The sequence below is a fragment of the Paroedura picta genome, chromosome 3 (assembly GCF_049243985.1).
Source record: "Paroedura picta isolate Pp20150507F chromosome 3, Ppicta_v3.0, whole genome shotgun sequence".
Classification (NCBI taxonomy): Eukaryota; Metazoa; Chordata; class Lepidosauria; order Squamata; family Gekkonidae; genus Paroedura; species Paroedura picta.
The window spans coordinates 106,024,306-106,039,470 of record NC_135371.1 but is presented as its reverse complement, the minus strand read 5'-3'; the positions used below and the strand labels follow the sequence as shown (position 1 = coordinate 106,039,470).

Sequence of the window (15,165 nt, the reverse complement as noted above, 5' to 3'; positions counted from 1 at the left end):
TAACGGCCACTGCCCTGTTAACGAACATGCTGTCAAAGCTTTGCTATTCCTTCTCTACCCTTGCTGATGTGATGGGTGGCTCCTCTGTTTTATTTAGCGCAACCCATTACCCAGTTTTCCCTCTGTTGAGCTGGCGGGACACAGAGTCCATTTACAGCATCATGCTCTGCCTGGAAGGAAGCTCCAGCACATGCCTGCTCCATGCTTTTACTCACAGCGTGTCCTCCCGCACCCCTTTTTCAAACCTCAAGAACACTGACCTAGCAGGCGACCACAAGGAAGTTCACTGCCATACCTGCTTGGGGCAAGAGGGTATAGCTGGGGATCCCATTTATTTCACACGCTTCTCTCTCTCCTGAGCTCTCGGGAGAAGAGGTCTGCAGCTCCATCGGGTGGCTCTGACAATCGCCCTCCACCTCATCTGCACCACTGACTTCCACCTCTGCTGCTGGCGCTTCTGTGTCAAAGTCCTTCAGAGGAGCTGTGGAGGGAAATGGGTCCTTTGCCCCGTCCCCTGATATTTCTGTGGACAGAGCAGGGTCTGATGGGGTTTCTTCAAGGAATGACAACCAGAGGCTTAGCTCAGGGTTCAGTCTTTTGGAGCGACGTACTGCGTAAACTGAGCTCTCCTGCTTGCGAACCGTCTTCCCAGAGGTGAGCGAGGCCGAGAAAGCCTCTTCTGCAGGGCTGCCGGTCTCTTTCTTAGCCTCAAGCTCTGTGGGGACACTCTGCCTCAGACCAGTTTTCTCCTTTGATGGCATTCTGACTGTGGACCTACTTGGAGATTTGGGAGGCTGCAACTTGCCCAAGGAGGCATACGCAGGCTTGGCCAACCGGTATGGCTTGCTGACGTCACAGGGGAGGTCTCTAGCAAGAAGCTCCTTCAAGATGGAGACATCAGAGGAGAAGGAAGGAGATCGTTTGCAGCCCGCAGAAGTATGCCAAGAGCTAGAGGAACAAGTGTCCTTGCCATAGAGGAGAGGCCTCAGCAGGGGGCAGTCTGGCTTTGCTCTTTTGGAGGGGTTATGGCAATGCTGGTGTTTTATGCCCGCAAATTCTGTGGGGGGCAGCTTTCTGGGAGGAAGACAGTAGGTATGCATGTAGCGGATAAGTTCCACAGCGGCGTGTAGCTCCTTCTCACTGTTGCCTTCCGAGGAGGAGGAGGAGGAGGAAGAGGAAGGAGGAGATGCTATGTTATTGAAATTCAGCAGATCTTCACTGGAGTCACTGTCCTCCCCATTGTGGGCATAATGTCCCTGGGACTCATTGCTGTCGTTGCTATTGTGGCACTCATCTGGGGGCCGGCTGGATTTTGTGTGTGGGCAGTGTGTGGTGATGGTGGTGGTACAAGAGGAGGTGAGGTGCTTATGAAGCTCTGTGCAACTTCGACTCTGAGGCTGGAGAAAGCTTGACTTCCTGTCATGCACACTCTCCACCTTCAAGATGGGGGGGGGGAGAAAGAGAGAGAGGCTAGTTGATGAGTGGGTTTTTCAAGCCCCCTTTCAACACCTCCCTTCCCCAAATCTGGGTGGTTAAGCATATCACAGTAAGCAACTGCAAGTTTAATCTGAAATCTTTACATTTTTCATGGCATTTCAGAAGCTGGTGTTCCTGGAGCTAAAAGGTGACATCAGACATTTATGAGACAAAAGTGCCTTGTGGCACTAGATGGATTTTGATGAAAATCCGTATCAACCAGGACTCAAGACAGATAGAACAACAAAACAAGGGAAAGTAGTATGAAATATTTCCTTGGTTATGCTTGCGATTCATCACTGAAGTTTCTTTACCAGGCAAAGGATATATTGATCTGTCTTTAAATAACATTACATCAATTTATTAGAATCAAGAGGCAACAGTGCCGTCCTAAGAACACTTTCCTGGGCGTAAGCCCCATTGGGTTGGATCCAGACTAAATCTGCTATTTCCATCCACTACTCCTTTCCGCTGCAGGACACCCCTCCCCCCCCTCACATGAAGGTCATTTATTGCCCAGGAGCAGCATTTTGTGTACATCACTCGTCAGCAAGTGGGGGAGCGTGGCAAGAAAGAACCATTATAGCATTAGAAAATTTTGTCTAGATAGACTTGAGTGGGGTTTGAGGTGACTTTCTTGGGACCACGATCTTAAGATAACTTATTTGTGCTGCTTTACTTGAACCGTTTATGCACTGGGAACTTCACTGCCCCACCTCCCATGCAGGAGCACAAATCGGGGGCGGATGAGGTGCACCTGGCTAAATGCTCCCCCGTGTGGGTGCAGGAAGAGGTGGGGCAACCTGCCACGACTAAAACTCCAGCCTGCAGCTGGACATGAAACCTCCAGTGCATAAACGGTCTTACCGAGAACCTGAAAGGAAGGAACTAGAACCAGCACATTCCAAGCGACTAGACTGTTCTGAGACCACCAAAGGGTGCTCCTAAATGGAGAATGGAACACATGGGAAGAAGCTGATGTGTTCTTTAAATGCTGTAAAGCACTTTGTTGGCATGATGAGTAAGAGAGTTTCTGGAAAATATTGATCGTGCCCACTTTGGAAAGGTGTGCTGGGTATATTAGGAAGGAGAGAATATGTGTGTGTTTTATAAAAAATGCCATTTGGAACAGGTTGAATTGAATTGATTCTTCACGCCTCCTGTCTCAAATGTCTTTCTGACTGGCATCTGTGACAAACAGCGCTATTACTGTTCCAGATCTTTTTCCTTTCCTTCCAACTGGTGTGGAGTCTCCAGTGTCCCACTCCTCTGGCTGCCTTTCCCATGCCACCTAACTCCACTTGTCTAATGCATAGCACCATTTTCACTATCCAAGTGTGTGTGTGTGTGTGTGAAATCTTTAATGGCATCTTCAGTGTGGATTTCAAGGGATTAATTTAAATGACTGGACTGGTTCCACGAACTTTACACGCTACTCCCTGCTCTGCTCAAGACAATTCAATGAGCCCTTAGTAAGTTCAAATCTAATGTGGGTCAGGAATGAGAGTGAGAGAGACAAAGCCGAAAGATCATGACAGCGTTTAAATAAGAGAGAAAGCTGGTGAAAAACATACACGGAAAAACATAAGACGTTGTACACAGTGCTTGAGAAGGTATCTCCAAAGAGCACATCCAGTTCCTTCCTATTGTTAGAGTCCTTACAGAAACATTACAGAATATTCTTATAGACCCACTAGTCATGTGTAACTCAGAGATGGCCAGCTTCTGCAGGCCTAGCACTTTGCTCTCCAAACAAATAGAACAAGTATTCTGCTCATACAAGGCACTTCTGTCTACAGAACACAACTTCCTCTGCAGCTCACTGATTTACCAGCAATGCTGCTTCTGGAGGACAAGGAGAATCTTGGGCCATTTCCGTACAGTGGCCAAAATGCGAGATGCCTCCCGCCTGTAATAGCGTGATCTTGAATCATGCTATTACGCCCCTCCACACCGTAAGGCCTCCCTGCCGCATCTTCCCATCCCCACACGCTGCGCAAGCAGCAAACATGAAAACAAAACCACAACTGGCCAGTGGAGGTGACAGATTCCCCCCTCCCCCACCATTGCAAACAGCATAATTGTCTTTTTAGGTGTTCTTACCTAAGCGCATCCTTCCCCTTCTCTTCGGTCTGCAGACCCCCATCCTTTCTGCTGCTCCCCCCCCCCCACCCCTTCTCCTGCAGTCTATGCCAGACCACAATTGCCTCGGATGCCTTCTCTCCCTCCCCAGCATGTCATACACCGGGCACTACACAGGCAGTGTGGAGGCAGTGCCCAGTGTACGAGGTACTCAGAGAGGGAGGGAAGGCGTCTGGGGTGACTATGGACTGGCAAGGTCTGGTAGAGCAGTGGGGTGGAGGGAAAGAAAGCAGCAAAAGGGATGGGGGTCTGCGGACCAAAGAGGACAGGAAGGATGCACCTAAAAAGAGAATTATGCTGTTTGCAATGGTTGTGTGGGGGGGAATCTGCCGCCTTCGCTAGGCAGGGAATGGAGGAAGGAGGGCGGGAGCGAGGGTGGAATATAGGCTACAGTGTGTTTCCCCCTCCAAACCTTCTTTCTGCTGTTTACAAGCAGGTTGTTTGCTGGGGGATCCACGTTTTGGGATTCCCACAGTCGCGGGTTTAAATGGCGGAATTTGCGAGCCAGCTGCTGGAGGTAGGCGACGCCATCTGGAGGGGCAGGAATATGCCGCCTACCTTTAGAGGCTGGGAGGCCACATACCTGGCATGCAGAAATGCCCTTAGGAAAAGAAGCACATCAACCATCTGCAGCAGGAAGGGAGAACTGATGGAAACCAACATACTCAACCTGGAAAAGTTAGCTTGGATCCACCTTAATGGGCCAGAGCTAGAAGTGCATTTCAATGTGCATGTCAACCTCTTTAACAGGAGGTTGGTCCCATTGTTGTGCTTGGCACATGGCTGGGGCATTGCATACAACGGCCTAAAGTAACAAGGAAGCATGGGATGCCACTTATCTCAGGTAACTCCAGAAGCTGTTTACTCTCATTTACAGACTAGATTATGGGCAAACTTTTCACCACTGGATTTAAAATCAGCAGTTGGTAATTTCAGCTTTAAAAGTTGCCAATGGTACTGAAAACCATATCTGAAGTGGCCTGATCAGGAACTCCCAACTCCCCAGCAGAAGCAATAATGTTGCTTCAGCAGAATAAACTATTGTCCCTGGCTCCAAGCAGAGCTGCCTTTTAAGGGATCCCCAGATACTTTCAGAACACTGCTGAGTCACCTGCTAGCCTTCTGGGGCTGCAGGAAGGGGGGTTTCAAAGCACCCCCACAACTGTATGTGCAAGATAAGCCCCCATCTTCACTGCATGCCATGGGCTTTTGAGCCCCCACCTGGTAAAGATTGGGCAAGAGGACTCACAGCCCTTCATTCTTCAACCTCCGGTTGCAGCCACATTCTCTCTTTAAATGGAAGAACTAAACTATCATGGAGCTAAAAGCTATTTAATAATATATAACTGGTGAATCACTCCCAATATCATGACAGATTTCTAGGCAATCTCATTGCCCATTTTTCATTGCCCATTTGTGCAGATACAGGGGGAACAACCCTATGCGCTTAAGAAATTTGGGCCGTGTCATTCATATCTAAAATGAGGGTATTTTCACATTTAAAATGGGAGGCTTCAGTGAAAAATCTAGTTCTCTGTTTCAGAAACCATATCTGCGACATTATCAGTACTAGTAATTAAGCCCGCTATAGCTGCAATACAGCGGGCACTAGCTGTTTGTCCTGGCCCCCACCGCGGCGCGGCCTACCCAGGCGATCGTAGTCCGTGGTGGGAGCCGCACTGGCGGTGGCGGCAGATCCTCCGTCGTCGCCAGCTCTGCCTCCGGTCACAGTTCCTGCGCCGCCGCTGTTCTGTTCGCCGCAGCTACGGCGGCCAGCTCTGTGGCGGGCGGCCTGATGCGTCAAGAGGCGCTTCGCGCCTCCCGACGCATCAGGCCGCCAGCAAGGGAGCAACTGCGAGCCGTGCTGTGCGCGGCTCGCAGTTGCTCCCTTGGCGGCGGGGTGGCATTCGGAGAGGACAATCGGCAGGCGCTTTGCGCCTGCCGTTTGGCCCCGCCAATGGTTTGTCCGGAGGAAGGGGCCAATCGGCACCCTTCCTCATCCCGGACAGAACCCGCCCTAACTCCTCCCCCGAAGCCCTTACGGCTTTATTTAGTCAGCGGCGCCCGCGGTGCCGCGGGCAGGGTTAAGATGGTGGTTACAGTATCAAAATAGAATCTGAGTGACCCAGGTTTGAATCACCACTACTTCACAGAAGCTTCTGAGGTGGCCTTGGGCAAGTCACACACTCACAGCCTAAGCATCCTCACAGGGTTGTTGTGAAAAGAGAATAGAGGAGAGGAGAATAATCTAAGCCAGTGGTCCTCAACCTTTTACAGGCTGCAGACCAGCGGCAGCAGGGAGGGCGATTGCCCGGCCGTGCATGCCATGCACAGCCGAAAACGTGCATGTGCATGTGCATGTGCATGTGCATGTGCAAGTGTCGCGCATGCACGTTTTCAGCCGCGCATGGCGCATGTGCGCATGCACGGCCCAGTCGGCGCGTGTGCATTGTGCGTACGCGGCCCTGCTCCCCCCCCCACAGAAAGAAGCTTGCCGGGCCGCAACCTCGTGGCCTGGGAAGTTTCTTACTGGGGGGTGCGGGGAGAGGGAGACGCGACCCGGTGCCAGGGCCTTTGCAGCCCGGCACCGGGCCGCAGCCCGGTGGTTGGGGACCACCGATCTAAGGAACACTAGCTCCCCACTGGGAAGAAGGGCACAATATGAATTTTATTCAAACATTTGTTAATAATCTATATACCTTTTCCGGTGGAACTCACAGTGGGTTACAATATCAAGAAAAAATGATTATAAAAACACGCAAAAAAACATAAAAATTTAGGATTGCAGTCCTAAATAGATCTGTCTTCAAGAACATAGAAAGTGAAGGGGCCTAGCATTCCTCCTTGGAGCTGCCACCGAAATGGCCCTCTCTCACAAGCTTCTTCAATTGTTAGTACTATCTGGAGGGCTTATTTCTGTGACTTTAATTCCAAAACAGGAACATATAGGGAAAATAGTATTTCGGATACCCTAGCCCCAAGCCACATAGGGCTTTAAAGGACAAAACTGACACCTCAAATTGGGCTCAGGAATAGATCGGTAGCCAGTATAAATGCTGCAGTACTGGTGTCATATGCTCCCAGTAGCTGGCCATGACCAGCTATTCAGCTGTTGCATTCTGCACTAGTTATAGCTTCCAGAAACACTTCAAGGCTTAGTCCCAAGTAGAGCTTGCAGTAGTCTTGTCTAGATGTATTTAAGGCATGGATCACTATGACTTGGTATGACTGAACCAGGAAGGGGTGCAGAAGCCAAAGCTGGGAAAAACCACTCTGAGCCATCAGAGCCACCTGGGGGCTATTATGCACGTACTAATTTTCTCTGCAATCAGTTTGCATCTAAATTGTCCTTAAATTTTTTTTAAGCGTTCCCATTTATGCATGTGCTCTGATACTATGTGTTTTTTTGGAGCAATTTGAAACCATTGTGACTGTAAATGTGGAAGAGGGAACTTCTTCCATTGTGCTGCAATGTCACCTGACCACCACTCTGGCACATGCTGCTGGCAGGGCCTCATGGGAATTGTAGTTCATGGACACGGAGACTTTTCTATGGGGACACAGAAGCTTCTGAATGACAAAATGACCACCCTTCCCACTCTGAGGTATACTGTTCCTCACAGAGAATGGACAAGATGGACCACAGCAGAACTCAGGTTCCAATACAAATTTAAAGCCCCACCATACCATCCCTTCCCCTGTGAAAGTTTTTTTAAATCACTGGCAAGCCCAAATGAGAGCCTCTGCCCATAGCTTGAAGCAGTGCTGCTTATTCATTCTTCTGCAAGATGGAACTGGCATTTCAGAATCTTTTGCTTTGCCAGCCTGATAAACTGTCAAATGCACACACACACCTCGCCATGGTCACTGATCAGAGGTACAGTTTTGTAGTCTCAGAAGTGTTCGTGGAAGGCTGTAGTAGGAAATTCCATGCATACCACAGAGGAGTAATCCTAATTTACATGGCAATACAGTTGTCTTGGTTGCCAGGGCAAATGGCATGTTCATGTGATCACTGACAGAGGCAGAGAATCAGCAGCAGGTGCCTCGAGTTCCCATTGGTGGAATAGGGACTGCGAGCAGAAAAGGGGCTGTCACAGGGGGAGGACACCAACACATTAACATTTATGCATTAAAAAATAAGTGTCCTAAGTATCATTGCAAAAGAAAAGTAACTGCAAATCTAGTTTTAAATACTACACTGAAAAAACGCAATCAACACTATGAGGAGGGGGCACCATGCAGAATCAGAAATATGTCACTGGGTTTTGGACAGCAAAAATGCTGCCATATGCAGAAATAAAAACAACATCTTTTTGGACAGACTTTTTGTGAGGTTTCCTGCCATGCATACACTCTGGTTTTCTAGGGGGGCTAAGGTAAATTAAGTAAGTAAGTAAATAAATAGACAATCTCTTAGGCCTTGGACGTGGAGATGGACAATACCTTTGTGCAGGGCCTCTGGGATCTGGATCTGGGTGCTCCTGATCGCCACACATTTGACTCTTTTGGAAATTCATAGCTTGCAGGCACATTAGATGGAGAAAGAAGCAACTTCTTCAGCTGCAAAAAGGTTGTGGTGAAAGAAAGAGTGGGAATTCCTGAATACATGAACAGTGACCCCTGGCTAAATTCTCTCCAATTTCCCTACACACAAGTCATACAATGAACAATTGGGCAGTGATCCAGACTAGAAGTATTAAACCAAAACAGTTACTTCAGCATGAGGTACCACTTTCCCATCATCCCCCATGAGTTTTGACATTCCCAGCTCTGTGGGAAGCTTCCAACATACCCGAGGCTGAAGGCTACTGTGGCTTTGACAAAGCTAACTTTTGAGGCATGTCTCTTGCAAATCCAACATATTCTGGATATTGCCCAGGATCCAATTCTATGAAGCCTCAATTCAAAAGTGACAGCACAACCCTGTTCATGGGCTTCATGTGGTAAAAATCCTGCACACACAGCTAGGATGTTGAATAACTTGCAGGTGTCCTATGTAGATTTGCAATTGATGGGGACATGGAAAAACCCTGAAAGAAATACTCAAAACTGGGAATGGTTTTTAAAATGTTATACTGGAGAACCGTTTGGCTGCAGGGATCATCAATTATTGCCTGTGAGACAATTGCTATTAATACTTTACACTGATGTCTTCAGAACACTTTACCAACCCTTTCTGGGTATTCCTCCTAATGTTTCTGGAGAATCCTACAGGGAATCCTGCCCCTTCCTGTTAGCAGCATAAGACCTGTCTGGACACTGCAGAACCCATCAATGCAAAATCAGTTGCCAAAGTGGGTTCTTTGTGAGTGACATACCGGGAGGTGAAACAGAGTCCTTTTCTGCGCCAGGAGTCCAGCTCCGTGCAGCGCTTGTCAGGTCACAGGGCTAATTTTCACTTCTGGATGACACTGGAGCCATGCCGGGGTGGTCCTAAACCTGATGTGATGCAGATCTTCATTTGCCCTGTGTCTGGAAGTGGAAATTAGCCCCGCGACCAGACAAACACTGCGCTGGCTGGATTCCTGGTGTGGGAAATGTCAGAATAGACAGCCCAGGAGTGGGAGTTGGAAGAGACCTCCTAGGTAGGCAGGGAAATATTGGTAGGAGAGGGGTGGGAGCAATGTTGCATTGCATGTTCAAACTAAAACCTCCAGCCAGATGGAGGTTGAGTGCAACACTTGCCCACTCCCTTAGAACATAGACTACTGAGGAGACCAGAGGAGTCAAGAATTTGACCTACGAGAAAGTGGCATGCTGATTCCCCACCCACAAGCATCCTTTAAGCTACAGAAGAAAACATCCCCTTATGGCTTTGGGTCACAAGGTGAAGACTGAGCTTGTTGACACAATACCCGAACCTACTTCCATGGGATTATTTAAGTTGCCTCTTGGTATTGATAGTGACATACTGAGGCCTGTCTTCCCTAATGTCAGTACTTTCCCCTCACCCAAAGACACTTGTGTATCACGACTGGCAAGCACACACTGGCTGCAGCAAAATCATCAATCCGGTGTAACATTCTAACAAGGACTTGGATTAATTCGTCCATCCGCTTGCCATGTGCTTTGTCCAAATGCCACAAGGATCTTTGACGCACTCTGTCCAAATCCCATCAAGGATGCTGTGGGTGAAGCAACACAACTGTGTGTTCAGTATCACCGCCTAATGGGGATTGCATGGCTGGGATATTTTTGTTTTGAAAAAGGTATTTCATATTCTCACACTGAAGACAACAAGGGATCAGAAACAAAATGACGGATTTGGTTCTTGTGGAAATATGCAGCAGGGGGAAATCTTCAAAGGCACTCTGGAAACTCAAAAATCTCTTTAAAAATTAAGCTCACTCAAGCAGTTAGATTCCCACGGTCAAATGACTGCACTCTTCATTAAAACACAGTGACATTTCAGTTTAGTGTTATATGATGATAAAGAATTCTCCATGGGAACAAAAATGAAAAGTAATTTCCTTCCCTTCCCTGTAACGTATACATCCTATATATACACATATATGGATTTGTGTGATATATATATTTTATGTGTGATATATATTTTTATATACACCCATGCACATGCACACTTCTGTGTGAAGTGAAAATGCACACGTTTCACCACCAGATGCCGCTATATGCTTTTAGAAATCATGACATTTATTAATGACAGATAAGATTCAAAAATGAAAGATCAGGGCCCTCATTTACAAACCAACTTCTCCAGACCCAAACTCTACCTATCAAAGAGGGGATAAGAATTCCTCTGTTGTGTCAGATAAGTTAAAAACATGGCCAGGTAATAGAAGGCAAGAAGAACCTAATGGAAAACTTCCAGCTCTCCAGACTCCCTTCAGGACTTGCTGTACTCTTGCTAGGCTGAAATGTGGCAGCCTTCTCAGCAGAGATACAATCAAGAGTTCCATCTCCCTGTCTGTGGATTTTCCTTGCAAGGCAATGGATAAGGAAATTGCAACACAAACTGCAGAGAACCAAGAATAGCTAGGACTGCAGCCTAGGCAAGGCCCCACATTTCCTGAGCTGTATATGGCAGCTGCAGGCAAAGCTTTGGGTATTCTGCAATTCCTTAGAAACAACAGGGTGTAGTGGCTGCAGCATTCTGCACCTGGAAAAGCCTTTAATTTTCATTTTTAAAAAATCTCTTACATGAAAACACACAGAAGCTAACAGGGTGACTGACTTAGCACTTACATAGCACTGTTAGTGTTCAAAGTGCTTCAATTACATACATATTGTACAGATTACAACAGCCCTATTGTCATTCCCTGTCTGAAAGACACAGGGCTGGGGAAGAATGGCTTGCCTAAGTTCACTTACTTAGTTTGAGACACTGGTGAGATGAAAACAGCAAATACTCAGAAAGCATGTCAGGCTCACAATACATTTCCTAGGAACTGGGGGCAGAGCCACAGCACCCCACAAGGCAGAGTGAGTTATGCAAAATCTGCATAATTTATACAGGCCACAGAGTCCAGATTTTCCAGACCCAGGAGTTATTTAGAAAGCCTTTTGTCCTCCTTTGCACATGGGAGACTCAAAGAAACTTACATTACTTTCAGGTTAAATTAGGTTATCATTATGGGGAAAATGTTTTCATTTTTTGTTGTTTTGAAAACAGTGAAGACTACACTCAATCCTGCCCAAAAGAACTGGTGCCCAGGGGGATGTATGGACTGAGCTGGTTGGCCATGCAAGAGAACAGCATTTTGAAGACTGAATCGGGATGTTGGGATGGGAGAGAAAATCCCCAGGAAAAGGGCTCTGCTATAAAACAAGGCTTTGGTTCAAATGGTTACAGATCTGGAAGGTGTGTTAATTTGCCCACCCGTTTCCCTCCCCAGAACAGTCCCACAGTTTCCCCCCCTCCCCCAATGAGGATGGTAATGGAGCAAAGAAAGTGAGAGCAATGACATGGCACACATGTATACGTATACAATCAACAGGCATATGCTTTTGTATCATTATAATTGTAAGCCTATAATGAAAAAATTCAGACCTTTGCTTCCTATCATACCCATGCAGCCGGCTTATCAGAGGCGCATCCAAATCCACCTTAAACAGTAGGAAGTGGGTTCTTACTAGAGACAGCTCATCAACCTCTGGGGCCAGAGGAAGCCCCCTCGAGACAGGGGCAGCAGGTTTGGGAGAGGGGGTGGGTGATGTGCGGCCGCTGTTGGGTATGTCCCCCTCGTCCATATTTCTGAAGGCAGCCAGACCCATGTCGTCTCCCTGGATGTCATCCAGTGTCTCGGTGAGAGCTGCCAGCAATGCTTCATTCTCGCTGTCTATAATCTGGAGGAAAGAGGCAGAAGAGCAAGAGACAGAGAGATTGTAAGAAGAATGAACAAGCAGAGGCATCTCAAGGAAAGCGTCTCCTACAGGAGGGCAAGTTGAACGCAATTGCATTCAACAAACAGCTAGCATGCTGGCTGAACAGCAAGCTTATTCATATACTTGACAGAAAATGCAGCTTTTCAAACATGAAATACGAGATGCCTTTTAGATTCATAACACAATAAACTACTCCTGTATTCCCATTTGGATTGTGAATTGCATATCAAAGGCATATGTTAATCCAAACAAATTCCAACTATTTTGGTCATTACTGATTTTTTCAGTTTTACAAAAGGAAAATCTTCCTTCTAAAAGAGATCTTACCTGGTCTGTTTTCCCTCTCTACAAGTGGTAACAGAGCAGAGTATCATAGTTTTCAACTTAAAATATTGAGGATGGGTGACCTCGCCCCCGAGCATAAATATGAGAACTAACAATGCCACTATGATTACAAATGTATATTCTTGGCTCCACGACACAGTAAGTGCCTGGGTAAATTCGCACAGCCCTGTTCCACCTGATACTTGGAAATGCAACAAAAGCGTTAGCTGCAGAAGGAAGAAAGCCACCTCCTGGCCTGTCATAAATGCATGATGCAGTGAATGGTTTACAGCATTATGTTAATTGTAACTATGCTACATAGCACAAATCTGAATATGTTGCACTCCTGTGTTACCATTCAGAGCCTCTGTAAAGGCTGCAACTTTATAGTGCGGATCAAAGCTTCCTTGAGTAGCTCTAAGCAAGTGACCAAAATGATCTGATCTGTTCCATGTCTGATCGGTTCACAACACCTGAAGGTGCAATTGCTACCCATGCTTGCCATTGATATTAGAAATATGCACTTGCACCGAAAGGCCTTTAAAAGGTTTAGCCAGGACCAGAAAAACTGGGGAACTCAACCCAACACCTGAAAAAGAGGCATAGATATATTTAGTGAAATTTCTCCCTTTGGTTTCATATTGCATTCATATTTATCTCTGCATATATACATACAAATATATGGCCTCGTTTAAGAAGTCTAAATACCTTAAATCTAATGGATTTATCGTACAAGTAGTCACGTACAGGTTGGACTTCAGGGGAGCAAATTTTAACAAACTTAAAGTGATGTTGGGTAGAATCCTGTGGTCAGAAAAAGTTAAGGAGATGGAAGCCAAAGAAGGTTGGGAGTTTCTCAAAACTGAAATACTGAAGGCACAATCACAGACAATTCCCTTGAGAATGAAAACTAAGAACCTAAAGAAACCAGAATGGCTCCATAAACAGCTTTCAAAAGAATTGAATAATAAAAGAGACTCATTTAGGAAATGGAAGGAGGACCTTATAACCAAGGAGGAATACAAACAAATAACCAATGCATGTAGGGAAAGTGTTAGGAGAGCTAAAGTTCAGTATGAGCTTAGGTTACCAAGAAATGCTAAAAACAACAAGTCTTTAGTTATATTCAATGTAAGAAAAAGAATAGGAACATGGCAAGACCATTGTGGGGTCCAGAAAGTGGTATTGTAACAGGTGATGAAGAGAGGACAGAATTGCTCAATTCCTACTTCTCCTCAGTCTTCTCTTGCAAGGGGAATCTTGCTCCATATGGCAAAATCATTTCATGTGATGAGGATAGGAGTCATGGCCTAGGATAAACAGCATAAACACCTAGTTTCTTTAAATGAAACCAAATCCTCTGGGCCAGATGAATTGCATCTAAGGAGACTAAAAGAACTTGCAGATGTAATTTCTGAGCCTCAGTCCATTATTTTTGACAATTCTTGGAGAACAGGTGAAGTGCCAGAAGATTGGAGGTATGAAAATATTGTCCCGTCTTTAAGAAGAGGCAAAAGGAGTATCCAGGTAACTACTGACCAATCAGCTTGACATTTATAGCTTGCAAATGTTTAGAACAAATAATCAAACAGTTGGTCCTTCAGCAGCTAGAGAGGATGTCTGTAATTACTTTCTCACGAACAAGTCATGCCAGGCTAACCTTATCTCTTTTTTGAGAAAGTTACTACCTTGCTAGATCATGGGAATGCTATGGACATTGTTTACCTTGATATCAGTAAGACTTCTGATAAGGTTCCACATGATAGTCTTATTGGCAAGTTGGTAAAATGTGGTATTCATCCTATTACTGTTAGGTGGATCAAGAACTGGTTGACAGATTGCACCCAAAGGGTGCTTGTAAATGGTTCCTCATCTTCTTGGAGAGGAGTGATGAGTGTAGTGCGTCAGGGATCTGTCCTGGGCCCTGTGTTGTTCAACATATTCATAAATGATTTGGAAGAAGGAATAGAGGTTTTTAAAAAATTTGCAGATGATACTAAACTGGGAGGAGTAGCAAACACACAAGAAGACAGTATCAGAATGCAGGATGATCTTGATAGGTTGGAAAACTGGGCTAAAATGAATTTTAATAGTGAAAAATGTAAACTTCTGCATTTAGGAAGGAAAAATCAAATGCATCTCTTGTCTTGGCAGCAGTATGGCCTATTATGCACGGCCACTGAAACGGTGGCATGGAGAACAAGGAGGAGGAAGAAGTGAAGCAAACCGATTACGCACGGGACGGAACGCAACGGCGGCAAAACCCAGAGTATCCGATTATGCACGCGGATACTCCGGAGCCACTTCTGGTTGCGCCCTGGTCCCAGGAAGCTCCACTTTCTTCCACATCTCGCTAACGTGGTTTTTTCGGCGGCATACATTGACTCTGCGCCCGGTTGCCGCCCGCGGTGTGCATAATTGGTGATTTTAGCCGCCGCCATTCCACCCCAAATGTGGACTTTCCACTCCGTGCATAATGGGCCTATGTGTGAGAAGGATCTGGACGTCTTAGCAGACCATACACTGAACATGAGTCAGCAGTGTGACTCGGTGGCTAAAAAGGCAAATGGGATTTTGAGCTCTATTAAAAGAAGCATAATGTCCAGATCATGCAAGGTGATGTTACTACTTTACTCGGCTCTGGTTAGACCTCACTTGGAGTACTGTGTTCCGTTTTGGGCACCACAACTGAAGAAAGATGTAGAGAAACTGAAGTGAGTCCAGAGGAGGGCTACAAAGATGCTGAGGGGTTTGGAGACCAAGTCGTATGAGGAAAGGTTGAGGGAGCCTGGTTTGTTTAGCCTGGAGAGAAGACAACTAAGAGGTGATATGATAACCATCTTCAAGTACTTGAAGGGCTGTCATAGAGAAGATGGA

The 15,165-nt window shown here is 46.3% G+C and overlaps 1 protein-coding gene across 4 annotated transcripts in view; it reads right to left on the bottom strand.

Moving 5' to 3' along the window:
• Positions 1-15,165, bottom strand: part of PPARGC1B (PPARG coactivator 1 beta) — a 185,845-nt gene that overhangs the window by 21,599 nt on the left and 149,081 nt on the right. For all 4 annotated transcript variants that reach the window (XM_077327098.1, XM_077327097.1, XM_077327099.1 and 1 more), the window contains 3 exons: positions 11,713-11,925; positions 8,065-8,181; positions 296-1,436 (listed from right to left, as the gene is read on the bottom strand). In XM_077327098.1, coding sequence (XP_077183213.1) covers positions 296-1,436; positions 8,065-8,181; positions 11,713-11,925 — 1,471 coding nt within the window. The remainder of the gene's footprint in view (positions 1-295; positions 1,437-8,064; positions 8,182-11,712; positions 11,926-15,165) is intronic.